At 52.8% G+C, this 19,057-nt stretch overlaps 9 protein-coding genes across 9 annotated transcripts; 4 read left to right on the top strand and 5 right to left on the bottom strand.

The window, feature by feature from the left end:
- Nucleotides 1-247: 247 nt before the first annotated feature.
- Nucleotides 248-2,332, top strand: HD553DRAFT_299835 (major facilitator superfamily). The gene is made up of 4 exons (XM_046178616.1): nt 248-842; nt 905-1,390; nt 1,452-1,568; nt 1,638-2,332. Exons 1-4 carry the CDS (start codon nt 500-502, stop codon nt 2,162-2,164), a joined length of 1,473 nt encoding a protein of 490 aa, XP_046034152.1. The 5' UTR covers nt 248-499; the 3' UTR covers nt 2,165-2,332.
- Nucleotides 2,333-2,689: 357 nt separating this feature from the next.
- Nucleotides 2,690-3,537, bottom strand: HD553DRAFT_276086 (putative ribosomal protein L6; the record flags this gene model as incomplete). Its single annotated transcript, XM_046177937.1, has 2 exons — nt 2,690-2,743; nt 2,845-3,537. The coding sequence occupies 2 exons, from the start codon at nt 3,535-3,537 to the stop codon at nt 2,690-2,692; spliced, it is 747 nt and encodes a 248-aa protein (XP_046034151.1).
- A 266-nt stretch (nt 3,538-3,803) lies between these two features.
- Nucleotides 3,804-5,733, top strand: HD553DRAFT_116654 (cyclophilin-like domain-containing protein). The gene is made up of 5 exons (XM_046176457.1): nt 3,804-3,981; nt 4,044-4,725; nt 4,818-4,920; nt 5,015-5,070; nt 5,155-5,733. Exons 1-5 carry the CDS (start codon nt 3,849-3,851, stop codon nt 5,630-5,632), a joined length of 1,452 nt encoding a protein of 483 aa, XP_046034150.1. The 5' UTR covers nt 3,804-3,848; the 3' UTR covers nt 5,633-5,733.
- A 715-nt stretch (nt 5,734-6,448) lies between these two features.
- HD553DRAFT_344912 (uncharacterized protein) lies at nt 6,449-7,874 on the bottom strand (the record flags this gene model as incomplete). Its single annotated transcript, XM_046183045.1, has 2 exons — nt 6,449-6,555; nt 6,602-7,874. The coding sequence occupies 2 exons, from the start codon at nt 7,872-7,874 to the stop codon at nt 6,449-6,451; spliced, it is 1,380 nt and encodes a 459-aa protein (XP_046034149.1).
- Nucleotides 7,875-10,505: 2,631 nt separating this feature from the next.
- HD553DRAFT_332377 (vacuolar protein sorting 55) lies at nt 10,506-11,391 on the bottom strand. Its single transcript, XM_046182061.1, has 4 exons — nt 11,258-11,391; nt 11,094-11,186; nt 10,922-11,006; nt 10,506-10,790 (listed from the first exon to the last, which is right to left on the bottom strand). Exons 1-4 carry the CDS (start codon nt 11,274-11,276, stop codon nt 10,592-10,594), a joined length of 396 nt encoding a protein of 131 aa, XP_046034148.1. The 5' UTR covers nt 11,277-11,391; the 3' UTR covers nt 10,506-10,591.
- Nucleotides 11,392-11,509: 118 nt separating this feature from the next.
- On the top strand, nt 11,510-13,074 carry HD553DRAFT_352123 (mitochondrial 39-S ribosomal protein L47 (MRP-L47)-domain-containing protein). The gene is made up of 3 exons (XM_046183664.1): nt 11,510-12,210; nt 12,292-12,458; nt 12,593-13,074. The coding sequence occupies exons 1-3, from the start codon at nt 11,619-11,621 to the stop codon at nt 12,956-12,958; spliced, it is 1,125 nt and encodes a 374-aa protein (XP_046034147.1). The 5' UTR covers nt 11,510-11,618; the 3' UTR covers nt 12,959-13,074.
- Nucleotides 13,075-13,703: 629 nt separating this feature from the next.
- HD553DRAFT_317192 (uncharacterized protein) lies at nt 13,704-14,376 on the bottom strand. The gene is made up of 2 exons (XM_046180729.1): nt 14,253-14,376; nt 13,704-14,170 (listed from the first exon to the last, which is right to left on the bottom strand). The coding sequence occupies exons 1-2, from the start codon at nt 14,339-14,341 to the stop codon at nt 14,026-14,028; spliced, it is 234 nt and encodes a 77-aa protein (XP_046034146.1). The 5' UTR covers nt 14,342-14,376; the 3' UTR covers nt 13,704-14,025.
- Nucleotides 14,377-14,425: 49 nt separating this feature from the next.
- On the top strand, nt 14,426-16,819 carry HD553DRAFT_116537 (phosphatidylinositol-glycan biosynthesis class S protein). Its single transcript, XM_046176456.1, has 9 exons — nt 14,426-14,807; nt 14,869-15,049; nt 15,114-15,236; nt 15,319-15,498; nt 15,568-15,741; nt 15,809-15,895; nt 15,968-16,374; nt 16,440-16,562; nt 16,632-16,819. Exons 1-9 carry the CDS (start codon nt 14,601-14,603, stop codon nt 16,749-16,751), a joined length of 1,602 nt encoding a protein of 533 aa, XP_046034145.1. The 5' UTR covers nt 14,426-14,600; the 3' UTR covers nt 16,752-16,819.
- Nucleotides 16,820-17,794: 975 nt separating this feature from the next.
- HD553DRAFT_344906 (mitochondrial grpe) lies at nt 17,795-18,572 on the bottom strand (the record flags this gene model as incomplete). The annotated part of the gene is made up of 2 exons (XM_046183044.1): nt 17,795-18,223; nt 18,336-18,572. 2 exons carry the CDS (start codon nt 18,570-18,572, stop codon nt 17,795-17,797), a joined length of 666 nt encoding a protein of 221 aa, XP_046034144.1.
- Nucleotides 18,573-19,057: the final 485 nt, after the last annotated feature.

Below are 19,057 nucleotides of genomic sequence, written 5' to 3'. Positions count from 1 at the left end.
GCCTTGAAGAGACTGGAATCTGTAGATATGGCACCCCAGAACTCATCACGGTCATTGGCTTTCAGGTCGGACCAGAAAGCATCGTCCGCAGGGCCGATCTCAACATCCCAAAGCCTCTAGGAGATGATTCCAGCCTTTGGAAATCATTTGGATCCCTCTTACGACACCGTTGGTATTGGCAAGGTGCAAAGGGAAGAGTCGACGACCGGCGCCATCATCGCCCTTGCACAAGGAGGCAAGTTCCAAGGTGCTCCGGATCAATGGCCAAGGCTCGACGCACATTCGCGCGCGGACGAACTCTCGGAAGGACTCCCGAGACCCTCCCGAGAGTTCGTCCGCGCAAGGCTTACAAACACCGCGCTTATAGCGATGATGGCGATGACCACGGTACGAGGGTGATATAAACCTCCCATATGCTCTTCAGAGCTTCAGTACGATCAGCGATGACCATATAGCTGCGATAGCGATATGCCAAGAAATCAAGCTCGATCAAGTCGCGATGGGTCGGATATTTAGTGATCCCTCGGATGTCGCGCAGGAAGAGATCGTCTGGCCTATAGAATCCTTCAAGCTCTTACCGGAACTGGGCTTGGTGGTGGTCATTTCGCTATGCCAGCTACTCACGCAGGCTGCACTCGGCATGTCACTCGCTCCGCTCCTGATCCTCGGACGGCATTTCGGTATCGATCACGAGCCAGGCCAAATGAGTTGGTCTCCAGCAGCGTATAGCCTGACCGTCGGGACGTTCATCCTGGTAGCAGGTCGTATCGGCGACTTGTATGGTCATAGACGAGCTGTTCTGGTCGGATGGTTCTGGTTCGGGATATGTGGATTAGCAGCCGGTACGTTCCAGCTGAAGATCGATTTGCTTGCACCTCTGATCTCCTGATTTCGAAAATGTCAGGCTTCACGGTGTATGCGAAAAATCACGGCCACATCTACTTCGATGTACTCCGTGCCCTACAAGGCATCGGTCCAGCGATCCTCTTGCCCAACGGCGTGGCTCTCCTAGGACGATTTTATCCTCCCGGCAGACGCAAGGATATGGCTTTCAGCTTCTTTGGATTGACGGCGCCGCTCGGATTCATGCTGGGCGCGACCTTTTCGTCTCTGATCGGTCAACTGTCCTGGTGGCCATGGATCTATTGGGTCCATGCGATCGTGTGTTTCATAGCCGCGGCTCTGAGCTGGATCACGATACCATCCACCATCGACGAAGACAACCCTTTACGTCGGGAAAAGGGAGCTCTGGACGTACCGGGTTGTTTGACCGGAGTCTCTGGTTTGATCTTGATCAATTTCGCCTGGAACCAGGGAGCGGTAGTCGGTTGGGAGACCGTCTACGTCTACTTAATGCTACTGTTGGGGATCTTAGCCATGAGCGCTTTCTGTAAGTGGCGCTCTGACTCCATGAACGTTATCGCAAGAAGCTCATGGCGGCGCGTCGATAGTTTGGGTTGAGAAGAAAGCGACCTACCCTTTGGTACCTTTGAAGGATCTCAGTCGAGAGATCATCTTGATATTGGTGGCCGTAGGCGCGGGATGGAGCTCTTTCGGTATCTGGATCTGTGAGTCGACACAACTTTCCGTTCCTCGTTGTGCAAAGCTGGAAGCTGATCCGATGGTTGGATTTCAAGATTATCTGTGGCAGTCCTGGTTGGTGCTGCGTGGCGATTCGCCCTTGAAGGCGACAGCTCAATTCTCGCCGATTTGCCTATCCGGTATCATCGCCGCCCTGCTCGCCGGCTACTTGATGTCAAGAGTTCAGCCCGGATACATCCTCCTCGGATCGATGGTCGCGTTTGGCGCTTCGAACGTCATCGCGGCGGTGACGCCACCCGACTTGACGTACTGGGCCGCCTCGTTCATCGGCGTCCTGATAGCTCCATTCGGGATGGACTGCTCCTTTCCCGCAGCTAACCTCGCTGCGTCAGACTTCATGTCACGGGACAAGCAAGGAGTCGGGGCGTCTCTCGTCAATACGATGATCAACTACAGCATATCGATCGGTCTAGGAATCGGCAGCTTGGTGGAAACGCACATCAGCCACAATCGATCTCTTCTCGATGGGTACCGAGGAGCTCATTACGTCGGCATCGGGTTAGCTGGCTTGGGGATGCTGGCGAGTCTAGTCTTGGTGCGAAAGGTTGACCGGCTGTCTTAACGATTGTAAACTCGACTGAACCTGTACCGAGCATTCCACTTCGGATGGAAACAAATCCAAAGCCGCACCAGGCCGAGCATCAGTAGGCATCGAGGGCTTCATCTCGTACCCGCCTGACTGCGTAGCAAATGCCCAATCATGCATGAGAGGGCATCACCTTACTCCACGGCTCTTTCTAAATGGCAGATTATTGATGTCCATATCCAACGATTGCTCTTCGCGCAAGCGCATTAGCACTCTTTCCGCAGACCTTTGAGGATTTACCTCTATGAACGTTCCGAAATCTTCCTAAGATCGATCATTCCTGAAAGTCCCTTCCATGCCCTTTCTTAATCGTGCAGATGCGATGATTCGCCATGACTGTGAATCGTATGCCAGTAGTTGTAGTGATACAAACTGGAGCCAATACGCTCCAGGTAACATCGGCGGAGAACAAAGCCAGAATCGAGATCAAGACCCGGGTCGAGCTCGTTTCGTTTCGTGGCGCATCGTAAGGTATCGACCTCCCTCGTCCCTCGTCTACTTTTACTTCTTCTTGATATCCTTGAGCTTGATCGTCTCGTCCCCGACGAAGATACCCTGAAAAAAACGGAAAACAAATACAGAAGAAAACAGTCAGTCTGGGTGTACGGGATCGAAAAGCAATACGAGAGGGAGCGAGATCAAGACGGATAACCTACCTTGCCTCGGTACGGCTCCGGTTTCCTCCACCGCCTAATCTTGGCGGCAAACAATCCCAACTTCTGCTTATCCGTACCCTGGAGCACGATCCTCGTCGGCTGAGGGGTGGACACCGTGATCCCCCTAGGGATATCCACATAGATCGGATGCGCATACCCGAGCTTCAGGTTCAGACGGTCCGTAGGTGCTTCGTCCGACGTGAGCGGGGTATGGGTGGGAGAACGAGGTTGAAGCAAGAGTCTTCGGAGGGTCGGGGGGATCTCTTCGACGTTGGCTCGGTACCCTACACCGACTAGACGGAGGACGACCCGGTACCCTTCTGAGACTCCGATAACAGCGTTCCCTAGAAGAGCTCTTGTTAGACCCCAAAGTGCCGCTTGGGCTTTAAGGTCCGGGTTCTGGACGGTCACGCTGAGCTGATTAGGGTTTTCCGGGGTAGGCGGGTGAAGCACGACGGGGTGCGCGATGGGGAGGTCGTGTCGTCCCAACGGTCCTGTGATGGCGATCGACCTCAAAGGAGAGTTGGCCGAAGTCGAAGAGAGAGGAAGAGAGTGAGCGGGGAGCTCGAGGGTGACCGAGGAAGGGATGGTCAGCGGTGCTGAACCGATGTGAGATTGTCGGTACGAGGTCGAGGAGATGCATCGTCGCGAGGTCGCGGTGCCGGACAACCGGCTCGCCGTCGTTCGTAACATCGATGTGGATGCCAAAGGGTTCATAATCGAGCTGAAGTCGAGATGTTGTTGATAGACCGGTAGCTGGCGAGTACAAGATGCGATCCTGATGAGAGGTCAATCCTATTATCAGTTACAGGATCATCGACCTCACGGACTTTTCCCCGAAAATGTCAGGCTCACTTGACAACCTGACACCTTTTTCCTTGAATGACATTAGTCGATGATCACCGTACTCACTAGCGACTGATACGAACCATATAGTACAAGATATAGCAAGCCAGCCAGCCAGCCATTCCTTCTTCTTATCAGATAGGCACCGGTCATTAACAATGTCGGTACTGGTAGAAACTTCTCTGGGCGATATCGTCGTCGATCTCGAGGTCGACAAGTGTCCCCGCACATGTGCCAACTTTCTCAAACTGTGCAAGGCCAAGTACTATGGCCTCAACGCGTTCTTCAACGGTGAGCTATGAAGGCGAGAGTATCTTTATGATCACAAGCTGAGTCGGAGACGAATTTGCTAGTCAGCAAGGACTTTATCGCACAGACGGGCGACCCATCAGCGTTGGGCACGGGCGGCGAATCGTTCGCATCGTACCACCATAAAAAGACTCGAGCACGCACCCCAGCTCCTCCCCGTTACTTCCCTCCCGAAATCCTCAACTCGCTCAAACACACGCAAAAGGGTACACTGAGCATGGCCGTAGCCCCGATCCAGCCTCCTGGATGTGGGAGTCAATTCTTCTTTACGCTCAAAGATGGGATAGAATACCTCGATGGGAAGCACGCCGTGTTCGGCCACGTGGTCGAAGGTCTGGAAGTTCTCGATCAGATCAACGACGCCTTCGTCGACAAGGACGGTCGACCCCTCAAAGATATCCGGATCCACCATATCGAAGTCCTCGATGACCCTTTCCCCGACCCGGACGATGGGCTCTCGGAACCCCCTTCCCCTGTCAGACCCCCAGATGACCCTTCCCTCCGTCCTCGGATCGACGAATCGGAATCTATCGACCCGACCCAGGGAAAGACGCAGGAAGAGCTAGAAGAGATGGATAGGAAGAACCAGGCCGAGGCGAGCGCGTTGACATTGGAGATGATCGGGGACCTGCCTTTCGCCCACGTCAGACCGCCCGAGAACATCTTGTTCGTCGCCAACTTGAACGCGGTGACCGTAGACGAGGATCTCGAGTTGATCTTCAGTCGGTGAGTCGGAAGAGCTCTTACGAAGGAAAGGAAACCTTTTGTAATCTTAGTGATACTGATTTTGCATGACCGAAATTCGACGGGAGAACCAGGTTCGGGACGATCCTCTCGTGCGAAGTCATCCGGGACAAGAAATCCGGCGATTCGTTACAATACGCGTTTATCGAGTTTGACAAGAAGGAAGAGGCCGAGGCGGTAAGTTTTGCTCCACCTATCCAACGTCACCTTGAGGGAAAAGAGAAACGGACGCTAAATCTGTGATTTGGGATGTTATTTGTGGTGGTAATAGGCATACTTCAAGATGAACGGAGTATTGATCGATGATAAGCGAGTCTATGTCGATTTGTACGTTCATCTTCGGCCCGAGGACGAGGAAAAGAAAGGGAGATCATATGGCTGATATTACTTTCCTGCTTCGCAACCTCGCAGCTCGCAATCCGTCTCCAAGATCAACGGAGTGTATCAAGTCAACGGCAGGGGTCGAGGTCGAGGTGGCGGTCGAGGCGGCCGAGGATCAACAAGAGGGACATCCGGACCTAGTTCGAGAGGAGGCCGAGGACCGTACGAAGGTATCTCCTCTTCTCCATCTCGTGGAGGTGGAAGTGGAAGCGGCGGGTATGGGATGGTGTTCGAGCCGCCTCGAGGTGACAGGCGGGAGAGGGAACGGAGTCGGGATCGAAGAGATCATCATCGAGATCGAAGGGACGAAGACAGAAGAGGCTCGGAGCGCGATCGTGTTCGTGATCGATACGACGGAGACCGAAGGAGGCCGAGGTCGAGAAGTCCGAGTGATCGGTATAGAGGAGGTAGGGACGATCGGGATAGAGATAGGGACCGGGATAGAGATAGAGAAAGGGGGTATGGCGGCGGCGGGGGGCGGGACCGAGAATACCGCGATAGGCGGTAATGTAACTGTACGGGGTTCAAAATAATGATGACCCTTCCACAGACTGTCTTGTTGATGACATTCAGATGGACATCTGCTCGGCGAGACGTGATAACGTTGCGAACTCTACCAAACTCATGTCCCTCGCCCAACCGCAATCAAACCACATACTCCACCTCGAGCTCGTAGTCGTCAATCTCCTTGATCCGTTTCAACCTTTCTTCTACATTTTTTCGCTCGGATTCCGTCTAGAAAATTGGAAGCATTTCTGAACTTGGTTGTACCAAGCTGCAGAAGTCGAACTAGAAGGACCTACTCGCTCGTCGACTTTAGTTCTTGTCTTCTTGATCGGATTTTTCTTCTGGACTGCACGCCTCTTCTTTGTGGCTAGACGTTTCGGGCGTTCTTCTTCCGATTCTTCGCTTTCGATGACTTGTATACTTCGTTTCTCGGGAATCTTCGTTCGATGCTGTAATAATGAAGCGCAGGGCAAGTCCAGGTCTTCCAAACTCGGTAGTTCTTGTTCTTCCTCTTCCGAGGACGACAGCGGTATTTCACGCTCGGCGGTGTTTCTTCTGGCTCGTGGTTTGTATACAACGGATGGAATTCGACGTGGAGCTCGACGAGTGGAGATGGTTCGATGATCGATATCTTGTTCCGACGCGTGCTGATCGCTTATCGGCGCTTGCGTGGATTGCGGTTTGCACGAATCGGCTGGGAAGACCTGGCTTGTCGAGGGTACTAATACAGACCGAGGACTTGATGTGGAGACAGTCTGAAGGCCATCTTGTCGAGGTCTTCCTGCGCGGAGTCTATTGAGAATTGTGACATCCGGTATCAAAGCTGATAATTCCTGTCCAGCCGAAACGATCGATCGGGTCCGAGATATTGACGAGCGGACGCCTTGCGATGACGGTTCCGCATCTTTGTATGAGAGGTAGCAGCTGCGGTCAGTATAATCCATACATCTCGTTCAGGGTTATCGCTTACCTCGCGTTAATTCGCTCGTATTTTCACCTCCCGACCCAGATCTCCTTCTCCTAGTCAAACCGCAGCCCAAGCTGTCGTCCTTATCCTCCTCGCTCCCCCCTTCTTCTCCTGTTGCCGTCCCTATACCCACCCCGAACTCTTCACCTAGATCAAACCCTCCAGCATCCTCTCCATCTTCCGCTAAACTGGCTTTACTGAAATCCGAGCCGAATAATGTAGAACTTCCCGGTAGTCCGTAGATATAAGCGCGTGACTCGGAACGGAGATCGTCTTTGCGAGAAGAACGGATGGGCCCGGTATTTCGTAGAGCTTCGATGGAGTCTTCTTCTTCTTCTTCTTGTTCATGATGTGCGGAGGACTCGTTGGAAAGAGTTATAGGGGGTAATGCGGCACCTGTGTTGATGTTCCGCTGGATGGGTCGTTGAGATGAGGATGACGATCCGACTTCCGCTGGACCCAGGTTTTTGCTAATTCTGCTACTAGTATATGGAGTTTTGCCTAAAGGGGCATCAATGTTAGGAGTAGCTCCGGGTAGAACTAGTCCTCGAGGCGGCATGACGGTCCGAGTAGCTAATCGATCTTCGACCCGTGCCGACCGAGATCTCGGAGGCGGTTCGCGACGGTGCTGCATGGCCTGGGATGAAGCTTGTACTCGAGGCTGCTGCGTTCCCTTCCCGCCTGGCAGTCTCTGGCTCTTTACGGATGTTGTCTCGTGGTGTGAAAGAATAAGGTCGGTCTTGCTGGCGAGAGTGGTAGATGGTATCTGGCTCGATTGTATATTTCTTGAGGAGGATGAACCGGGACGGTGTAGAGACGAAGCAGCAGTCGGGGCTAGTCGTCGCTTCCTGATCGGTTGATCGTGTGCTTGAGGGCGATCGCTTTCCAGACGACGGGCTCTACCAGGCGACGAATCGTCTTCCAGAATTTCGGTCTTACTGCTTGACATCTTTTTCGGTGTATCGATTGAGCTGAGAGGAGGGCCGAAGCTCGAACTGAACTTGACTCCTTCAAAGGACGGCGATTCCCGAGAATCTTCTTCCTCTTCCTCCGCTTCCTGGCTGAAATCTCCCGATGGAGGTATGGCCACGGTGTGGATGAATTGTACCGAGCTATCGGTATTCGTACCGTTCCCGACTGGACGTAAATGGGGATCGTCAATCGAGCTCTGCGGAGTCGGCGATCGGGCGAGGTCCGGGTTCGTGCTTTGCGTGCTTGTCCGAGGCGTGCCGCCTAGCGGGTCGGGCGAGCTAGAGACCGATCGATCGCGATCCATTTTTTGATATGCTAGGTCTGATTTCGTGGACGTGGGGTGTTGCTTTGATACATCAACTCCCGATGCAACGCATGAGACTCAATAAGCATGGGCTGTGGTTGACCTGTTGTGTCGAAACGCGAGCGAGTAGGCGGGATCAGTCTGACGTGGAAGTCAAACGATTGCGATTGTGCGCACCTTCTCGACCTTGTCTGTCTCAAACACCGGATTTGTGAGTCGATACGGGGTCGAGCACTTTACGAGGTCGATATCGTTATTTTCTCATCTCGAATGGTCCCAAAATGTGGAAGGAGAGGTCGTGGGCAGGTCGATCTCGAGGGATGGGAGTTTCACTCCCGATCATTAGCATCCGAGGTTCCGCTGATCCGATCACGTGATGACAAGAACCGGGCGTTCGACCGTATCCTCAAAGACTGCTGTTGTTTGATTCTGGGTCGATGTCGCCTGACTCGGTGTCTGCAGATTGAGATTACATCCGTTGAGACAGCAACAATGGCCGCAGTGGTATATCCAGTTTCTGCTGTCTAAATACGAGAGCTAGTTAAAGCCCGAAACGCGAGGTATCTGCGGAATCAGCCGGTGCTGCGTCTTTTCGTTCAAACAAAGACCTTCCATTGAGATGCACAACAGCAAATTCGCAAGATTCATGCCTCTCTGTCCATTTCCACTACGATTGATTCACGAGAGGTACAACATCTTTCATGTTGAATCGGGACAAGACAAAGGAAGCGCAGATTCCCCCGCCTGTCTGTTGCGCATCTGATTTGCTTCCGAGTTGTTCCATGTTGAACAGTACGCGACGAGCGAGTCTTTTGTTCTGCTGGCTGCTGGCTGCTGGTCGCTTGAACGGTTTTGATCAAATCAATTTCATCCACACTATCGATACATGCGATACACAAACTCTTGCAGACTTTCGCACTGACTCAAAGACTCGATATCTCGATAGCCACGACCAGAAACAGACACATACTATAGCCTATAGCTGGACACCTTTCCACGACAACTCCGAACTTCCTGCCCCGCGGCAGCAACGTAACGATGGCTACCTCCAATTCGTTGACGACTTTCACCGACGCAATCATGCAGAGTCTTCCCAGCGAATCTTCGCCTCATCTCTTGGAAGCCGAAGCGTTCCTGAGAGATCCTATGTTACCCCATCAATATGCGTTGTGGGAAGACTGGAGGCGAGACGTAAATGTGAAGAAACAGGCAGGTGTAGGAATGTCAGAGATCGCCGTGCAACTGCAAGTGTCTCCCTTATGCAGCCGACTCAGCAATCTGAAAGGCTGAAGCGAATTGAATCTCCTTCGACTTTTGCTACGGTACCAATAGAAAGCAGGATAATCCAGCTCTTCATCCCTTGTGGCAATACGGCTTCAACGATATACTATGCGACTGTTACCGCGGACAACTGTTGGATCATCTGGGATCAGTACAGCCGGACCTGAAAATCTGGATGGACTGGATAGATGTAGCCATCACAGCGGAAAAGATTGGTAGAGGCTTAGAAACCTTTGCACTCTCGTTGATCGAGTGTTTCAAGACCCAGTCGTATGACATTTCCAACATTCTGCGGTCCCATCTCCATCACATGTGTTGGCGTATAAGGCAAGAACGACGGAAGGGTCTGGACCTTGTTTTGTATTGGATGTTTATTGATACGAAGGACTCGGATATAAACACGGAAAAGGGAGCGAGGCTACATGCGGCCTACAATCAGATACAGGCGTACGTCAGCCGACACCGAGAGGGGATAGCACCAGCACACAAGCCGGAAGCGTCATTCGGTAAGTCCCTCACGATTGACCATTCTTTCAGCTGTCTTAAAGTCTGTGCTAAGAGACGGCGGCGGTATAGATATGGACACTTCCGAGTAAGCAAAGGGTGTTGCCTCGACGTCTCTCTGTCGATGGGTAAGTACAACGATCTCGAAGTCTAGTACTCAGTCGATTTTGAGTTTCCCTCACGCAGATGTTGATCGACTCTGACTTTACTACAGGCGGATGTCGCGGTCGTCACGCTAGACCTTCTCACATGATATAGGCTCCGACTGGGATGCGATGATGGACGAGGCTGGAGATACTATGCGAACGGTTCTACGATTCTTGTTTGTTCGATATTCCTGATGTAAAGGCTAGACCCAGCTTTGTAACATCCGATACCCACCCACCTCCCTGACCAAATGCAGCGACACGGAGACGGAGATCATATGACGGCATAGGCTTCGATGGAGATGACACTACTAGTGCAGTATCCCAATGTTCAACCGGACTCGAAGCGGTTCTCGAATCGGCGGCATACTCGGCGATCGAGCTGATTTTGACTTTTTGCAAGTCGAAACTCCAAGGGTAGGCGACCTTCCTCGTCTCCCCCATGGAGACACACCCGATCTCCCCCATGGAGTCCCAGCCGATTGGACCGATCGACCGGAGCCGTACAATACCTCAGGTACCATCGAGAACAGGACCGTGCGCTCGCGAGTTCGAGATCAGGCATTAGCGTTGAACGTAAAGCTGCTGGATAATATCGCATTATGGCTTAGAGTCGTCGAGGACGGCTTCGATGCGTTGTCCGGCGAGCTCGATCGATCCTAGCCACCTTCTCCCTCTCTCCTGATCATCAAAATCGAAATCGGGTATATAATAGAATAAGATCCCACAGCCCATAAAAACAAATCTACTACACCTTTCCACCCCCTCGCCGCCTTCGTACATTCTCTAGAACCCCATCTCATCCTGCCCCTCGTTAAATAACCCCGCATAGACCAAGATCGTCCCATAAACCAGACTCCCACCTGCCATGCTCATCCAACACGCCGGCCCTTGTATGAGCTTTGAATGGAGGAGGATTAAGGGGATGGCGAATCCTGAGGAGACGAGGGTTCCTGTGAGGAAGTGGCCGAAGGATAGGTAGGCTCTATAAAAGGCGATAAGGGATGACACAGGGGAAGGTGCGGGGTTGTCAGCGAAGTGAGACGATGGCGACGAGAAGCGGCGTGAGATATGGAAGGGTGAGGTGGTGGTGTAGATGAGGGATGGAGGGCTCACGTATTCGACTCCGCTGTGAAATCGTTCGAGCCTGCTAATCGACCGCAGACCGAGTTGGGCAGCGGTGCTAGGACAAAGGTGAACGCTGCGAGATTGACAAGGCGAGCCGGGACGAAACATGAATGTTAGCTACCTGCTCTCGGCTCAAGAAAGTGTCTTATGTGGGACGTACCGACAATAAGTGGTAGCCAATTATTCCATAATGCGCATGAAAGGATGACGAGGGTGAACCCTATTGCGAGCACGAATGCTAGTACCACGACCGCTGCGGTGACGGGTCAGGGCGAGGTCAATCACCAAAAGATGCTTGCGAAGCAGATGCAGAGAGTTACTTACTCTTCAGACCCGCTTTCATGATGCTATTAGTGATAATGGGACAAGTTGAAGTTGTTCGAAGGTCGTGTGATGCAAACAAGGTGTGGTCGAAAGGTCGTTCGAATGATCAGACAAGGTCGATCGACCATAACATGAGTCATCCCTCGTTGCTTGCGGACATTCAAGTAAGCACGAGATGTCCGCGACTTCATCACTCCCGTCAAAACAGTCTGATGTCCGCGTCACATCATCGTTTCGACCATCGACCCTAGTTGCAAGTTGAGAAAGATGAAACTGTGGGCCTATGGGTCAACTTCACGATTGTAGTTGACAAGTTGTACCCTCAATCCCTTCTGTCTTCTTCGATAGCATCGCTAGAATCATGTCATTCTCGACCCGCACCACCCGCACTCTGGTGGCCCTGCCCCGAACCGCATGGGCCCGGTTGATGCACACTCCCGGTCGACAGATCCCCAACCACCCAACTCCCTCTACTTCTCCTCATAACCCTCACGACGTCCACTCGCACCACCAGACCCTCACGATGCCCCCGGAAAACTCTCATCTTCTCGACCCTGAAGCCGAATCGACGTCTCCCGACCTCGCCGCCGACAACTCGGTCGCACCCCGAGCGAGCAAGTCTTCCCCGATCAAACGGGCCACGCAGTACAGCCTTCCTCCAGCCCGTCATTCCCCTTCCCCATTATCCACCCATACGCCAAAAGGCAAACTCATCCCGACCCGACCTCCTGCTCGGACGACCATGCCTCACGTGGAGGAGGACAAGATCTCCTCCTCTCACCCGCTTTGGAAGTTTTTCAGGACTACCGAGGAAGGGAAGTTTCCTACGCCGTTAGGAGGGATGGGGTTGACGCTGGAGGAACTGAGGAATCTGCCCAAGACCGCTGAAGAGGCTGGGAGTGGGATGGGGAGTTTGGAACCTATCATGGAGAACGACCGCAACCTCAAGTCGGGTGCGTGCATCATTCTCCCTCATTCTCCTCTCTTTTTGCGTCTGACCAGTCTATTTTTCCTTTCACTCCATCTCACTACAGGTCGATCATGGACGACAGCCGAACTCCGGGAAAAATCCTTCCGAGACCTGCATATCCTGTGGTACGTCCTCTTGAGGGAACGCAACGTCCTCGCCACTCAGAGGGAAGAGCGGAGGAGGTTGGGCTTGGCATTGGACGGAGAGTTGTTGACGAAACGAGGTTTCCGAGTGAGTCGCCCGGTCTGAGTTTCCGCATAAACAAAGCATTTTCCGCCTTCTTTGGCGGACTTGGCAAGGAAGAATAGTCGTACTGACAACACGATATCATGCTTGCATGTCATCCCTTCGAACCGGATCTACAGTGCCGCAAGAGCATGGCCCGGATCAAGTACGTCCTCAACGAACGACGTCTAGCCCTGATTGCCACGGCCGAATCCCTCCGCCCGACCGCCCAAAAGGTACACGGGACGAGCCCCCTAGGCATGGCCGACCCGATGAGCTTGACCGGATGGGAGAAGGAACGAGGGATCAGGTTCGAGAGGGGCGTGATCGACGAATCGACATCAGCTTCGGGACTCGGGGATGGGGAGAGACAAAAGAGGGATATGGAGGAAGAGAAGGAACCGGTCGTTGAGGGGGAAAGCGTCGCCAAGGAAGAGATCGAGGGGAGGGACGAAGGTTTCGGGAGCGGGAAGGAAGCGGAAGAATTTGTAAAGGCAAAGATCTAGATGTAGTTGTGAGACGAGATATGGCAAATCATCTGTACTGAGGATCTTAGCATGCCATGCTGTCGTCAGGGCCACGAAAGGCCGAAAGGAGACTTCCCTATCACGCTGCATCAGGAAGCGAAACCATGACATTCCGTCCTTGCATCTGCCACGCGCACACTCCTCCAGTCGACGTCCTCTTTTACATGAGCTATTGCACGCATACACGATGTTTGTCCCACGTCAAATCAGAAAGAACATACAGGATCGGGAAGATCAGGACTCGAAAGATGTGGACTTGGACCCGAAGGGCAAAGAGAACGCTCCGGACCCAAGCGGCAAAGAGAATGGAGAGCCAAAGGGCAAAGAGAGAGCTTCGGACCCGAAGGAGCCTGGTAAGTCTTACGTGGCAAATTTGTTCGTACTGTAGTTGCTTATGTTGCTTTGTTGAAAGCCGGCGAATGGATCTTCCCTCAGTCCACCCCCTGTGCGGACCCCCCAGCTCATCAAAGAGGAAATGAGAACCTTCCGTCTCGTCGTTGACTGCTCGGAAACCTCCCGCTCCGTCGTTGTCGACTGTTCGGAAAAGCAGATACCTGACCTCTGATCTCGACCGAGGACCGGAACGCTATGATGCGCTGACAATTCCCGGACCGGGAAAGGAAGCTCAAGTATCCGTTAGGCTGTCCTGCCGTCAGCATCAAACAGTCGATATTGATGAGGAGAAGGAAGACCATAGGACACGGCCGGCTTGCCCAGCGTGAAGGTTGAATCTGGGGTATCGCAATGTATCGTATTTTCTGCATGCGGCTGCACAATCGTTGTTCGGTGTATATGATTGTCATATCGTTATATAACATTTTCCTGATGCGATCAACGCTCGAAGAATCAATGCACGATCACGTCGACACAACTGCTCAGGGGAACTCACGAGATGAAACAGCTACTGGAAGCTGGCTGGATCGTCCGCTTTTGAGCATCCCTTGCTTCCGCCCACTTCTCTAATATGCTCCTCAACATGGTCCATTCTTCATCTAGATCCTTTCACTTCCTTGTTCCCTGCCGTCAAGCAAGAAGCTGCCGGGAGCTCATCGCTTGGGGTTGGGGTCCCGTCCCCAGTATTGGCTGTTCACAGCGATCCCGCTCAGGCTGGCGAATATCGTCTCTCCGATTCCCAGGTACGAGTCGGCGACCGATCGAGCGGTATCATCGGAGATCAAGGCGGTCTGCGGGCTAATATGGAGCAGAACATTAACCTGTTAGAAAAAAGGTCTATGCGAGGAGCTTGAACTAATAAGAGCTGATGAATACGCACGCGAAACCGGTAGTCTTCTTGATTCCTGCTACGATCGTCGAGACCGCCAACAGGTCGAATCCATAATGAGCCAGTCGTCCGAGAACCATGATGAGATGTGGATGGGAATGACGAAAGTGAGAAATTGATGTCTAAAGTGATAGTTGTGGTTTCGATGAGGTCGTAGAGGTTTCGAAGTAAATATGTCGAGGTTCCCGGCGCTGGCCGGCGATCCGGCGAGGAGGCCGCGAGCAGCAGACTGAAGTCGATTCATCATCCAACCGGCTTTGATCGGTCGACAGGTATACCATTCGGCATCACTTCATATACCATAGAATATCTGCAAGTAGTCCTGAGGTCCTGTAAGACATGTCTGGTGTAGCGACGCCGTCGCAAGAGCGCTCGAAACAACGTCGGATAGATGCTTGCATCAACGCTTCACCTCGAGCTCGACTATGGAACATCCTCTCGTACCTCTCCATCTTGCTCGTCGGGATCCCTTTCTGGTGGCATACGACGACGATAGAACGTAGACCACTACCTACGGGCCAGGTGGAGGGGATGGACTTTTCGCATGTGAGCTTGAAACCTCATAGCTAGTCCCCGAATTTGCTTGACATGAACAGCTTCTTCTTAGGCAGACAGGCAGTCGATACCGGTGGTTTTTTCCGCCTCACCTAGGTTCATAACTGACCAACAGGAGCGGCGGGAGTTTGCCAGTCGGACAGCCGGAGCTTGCGAGCGATATTGTCTCGCTAACCAGCTGGATTGCGAGCGATTCGCTTGGAAGAATCAGGTGGACATCGAGGCAGAGAATGGTATGTGCGTCTGTCCGAGGTCCGTATGAACCGGGACCTTGAGTTCAAGCTTCCTCGGTACTAGCTTTACAGCTCCGATTCGATTCTTCGACAGGGAGGGCACCGTACATCTCCATGGCGGGGCAGCATGGTGGGGATCTGATCATCGAGGTGCCCTATGAGCACGCACCAACAGATGTCCTAATGGGTCAGTTTCATATCTCATTCGACAACACAGCTCAGAAGAGACCCGCTAACGACGTTTCTGTGGATTCATACCGGTCTGGCAGATGGTCTGGCTGCTCAAATCTATACGGCATTATCTGACCTCGTACCTGCGAGACCAAGTCCGAGACCAGCTCGGGCGATCAAATACTCGAGACGGGTCAACTTGGCTTTTTCGCTTCTGAACGAAGATTCGACCCTCGGAGGAGGAGCCTTTGACTGGGACGTCGAGGCTGTGATTGCCAGTGAGCAACTTCTAGACTCCTATTGAAAGAGGATATTATGTTGATTTGGCGGTCGCGGTGCCATTTCAGGATCGCTCGAGCCGTATCTCGCACCCCTAAGGGATCTCTATGATTTCGCCATCGAATCGCAGATCGTGTATCATGCTCCTCTCAAGTCGGCACCGATCCAGACAGAGACGGACGAGTGGATGGTCACGAAGGAGCACATGAAGACTTTCGTCAACAACGAGCAGTGGACTTTGGGTGAGTCGTATCTTCTGGTTCAATGGTATTGTCACGATTATCTGACGTAGTCGGGGGCGGAAATCAGATTCGGGAAGCTCGAATGACCCGGTATTGCGATTCTTGCTCTTCATTCCTTCGTTGAAACATAGCCCACTCAGGCTCGAAACTTCCGGTATGCACAACCGACTCTCAGCTTCTTCTATCAATGCCGTGAAGCTGATGCATAGAATATTCGACGGATCAGACGAGTCGCCGGCCTTTCTAATTCCTCAGATCGGAGGTGTTGTCATTCATCAAGATACAGCGGTCGAGAATGCGGACACCACCCAAGGACTGCCTACTGCACGGCGTCTAGAGCTGGCAGAACTCGAACTCGCGTTCGCCTACTTTGCTTCCCAGCTATACGCACTTCTCGGCGTGCCTCCTCTCGACCCCAGGTACAAAACGGTCGACCAGAAAGACGGAGGCGGGATCTTACCGATGACACAGTGGCAAAAGGTCAATCTCATGCGCTCGATTACCGAATCCAACCTGCGGGATGCCAAGGGGACATTGATCAGCATCACGCGGTTGGTCGCTAGGATCAAGGAGATGGTCATCAATAAGGAAGTCAGGAGCGACGTTGAGGGTGCTGTGAATGCGTTACAAAAGGTGAAACTCCGAATCTTCCCCTTCCGAATGTTCCAAACAACTTACTTGTTGCTTGTGCGCATTAGCTGGCCGTCGGCGTGCCGGCTTCTGCTGCAGGTCTGAGAGACTTATTCGTGACCGCGCGGGAAGCAGCCCAACTCGCCAACAAGGCGTTCTTCAACCCGTCAATGATGGGTCTCCTCTACTTCGTAAGTCGAAGGTCCCGCTATCAAAGATGACGAGCTAGTTGCTGGAGTTGGCTAACTCCTGTTTCGTAGCCGGACGAGCACAAGTATGCGGTCTACACGCCGTTGTTCGCACCAGTCGCTGTTCCCGTGCTGGTCGCACTGCTGAAGGAGATAAAAGGTTGGCGCGGACGGAGAAGTCGAGCGACATAGATGAGAGCCGGGTTTGTGGCGCCACTGTATCACGGATCGTATGAAGGGAATTATTGCTTCTCTGCTGATCGGCAAGCAACTGTGTTGGATCGTTTTCGCGGGTCCTGGCACACATCGGAGAGGTACCTGGTTCCTGAGCTCCAGGTGACTCTGTCAACAGAATCCTACCTGCAGTACTAACGAGTTTCGTCTTGGCTTCGAACGCCGTTTTTGAGCAGACTGCTCAGATATTTCACTCGCCGATCGGCGAGGTCCGCAGGTGGTACCGAGAAGGGTTGTCCGGCAAAGTTCGCAAGGGCAGAGCGTGTAAAGAGTAGCAAGCACGATCAACTCCTGCAAAAACCAATCTCGTGATGCTGATTGCAGGCAGCCTGTCAACGTAACGCTGCCGCTCCAAAAGCATGCCACCGGAGGGTCATCCTTCAGGTGAACTCTGAGGACGAGCATCCTACAACCTTTACAACTCTTAATAGCAGACATACAATCATGAGTCTGAGCGAGTTTACTTCCCTGTCTGCTGAGATGGAAACACCAGAACGTCACATCCAAGCCGATCACGGCGACCGCTAGGTGAGAGCGAGAGGAAGAGGCGGTAGTGCTGAAGAGTCATTCTCCTGCCGAGTGCTGAACTTTTCCTTGTCGTGGAGACGCATGTTGAAAGCTACGAGTGCTTGCAAAGCGTCTTGTCAATCGGACCGACCTCCATAGCCTTATCACTCCCTTTAACCCTTTTTTCTTTTCGCGGATTGTCACATCCCCATCATATGCGTCCAAAATCATTAATGGCTGGGTGGTGGTCTAGTCTAGTGATACAGATGCGTTGAGTTGTTTTGTTTTTCGTAGAATGTCGAAGCAGTGTGTATGTATGTCTGTGTCTCCCGAGGTGGGTGTTGTTTCGGCGACGGGTTTGTAGGAAGCATGTCGTATTCTTGCCCTTGTGAACATCCCGCCGTACGTCCGTCGCTTCTTTTCTTTCTATTCTTCTTCCCATGTCTTCGTCCTTCTATCATCCCATCTATGCTGTCCATCCTGCTTTTACCCGTCTAGCTGGTATCCTGGACGACCCCAACCTGAGCCGGCCTCAACGTCCTGCCCTTCAACATGAACCCGCTCTTCTGCGTCTCAAACACCGTCCCCGCCTCCTTGCCCGGAATAGGCGCCTGGAACATGGCCTCGTGAACGTTCGGGTCGAACTTTTCCCCGGTCGGGTCAAACTCGACGACCCCGTGCCTGCTCAACGTCTTCAACAGCTCCGACCTCGTCATCTGCACGCCAGAAAAGAGCGCCGTCAGGGCGGTGTTCTCCGAAGGGATAGGTTGGGGTACGTATTTCAGGGCGGTGGAGAGGATGTCGACGGTAGGGAGGAGGTCTTGGGCGAACTTCTGGATGGCGTATTCCCGTGCGGTGATTTTCTCTTGGTCGGTCCGTTTTTGGAGGTTGATAAAGTCGGCTTTGCCGTAGGTCAATGCGGACTACGAGTCGCGAACCAAACACGAACGGGGTTTTCCAACATGTCAGTTCATCTTCATCTGTCGGGATACCACAGCTGGTAGGAGACCAGACGATGAAGCTCTCAAGACCCACCTTCAACTCCTTGACCTGCGTCTCCAATTCGGCAACCTTTTTCGTCACCTCCTCGGCGGCGGAATCGACCTTATCAGCGGCCTTGTTGATCTTCTCCTCTTCAGCCTGTTTAGCGGCGTCCGAGCTGTTCCATCTTCGAGAACCGAGGAGGACGCTCGAGGTCGAGTTCGAGGTCGGGGTGGAGCGGATCGAGGAGGTGGGGCGGGAGATGGCTCGGAGTAATCGGGAGGCGAACATGATGGGGATTGATTATTTCGATAAGTCGAGTGGAGTTATGAGGGTATGATGTGGATGTAGAGTAGGTTGTATTACTCTATAAGGTCTTTGACTTTATGAAGCGATGTTTCGCCATCGTCCCCGATCTCTTTCCTAGTTTTCTTGAGACCCTACCCGCTCCGATAATCTCAATCGCGTGGATACAGAGCCGAGACTCAGAGTCGACCATCAGGGACTTGGGCGAGAACCATCGATCGCCTCCGCCTGCTTCTTGTGAAACACGTCTGATGCATACGATCCTAAAGACCTTGAGCATCATTTTCAGCTAATCAAGATGGACTACACAGTGTCTACTTGCTATGTCATGGCCTATTATCAGCCTACCCTCAACGGTCATTCGAGCTTGTGATAATGAGGTCAAATGATGAGCCAGGCGCGATGCGTTTCTTAAGCTACCAGCTACCAGGGGATGACGCCGAGCACCTCATCAGGCATGTAGCCGTTTC

This window comes from Filobasidium floriforme (assembly GCF_021052385.1).
Source record: "Filobasidium floriforme strain CBS 6241 chromosome Unknown HD553scaffold_21, whole genome shotgun sequence".
Classification (NCBI taxonomy): domain Eukaryota; kingdom Fungi; phylum Basidiomycota; class Tremellomycetes; order Filobasidiales; family Filobasidiaceae; genus Filobasidium; species Filobasidium floriforme.
This window is presented reverse-complemented; position numbering and strand designations above follow the sequence as displayed.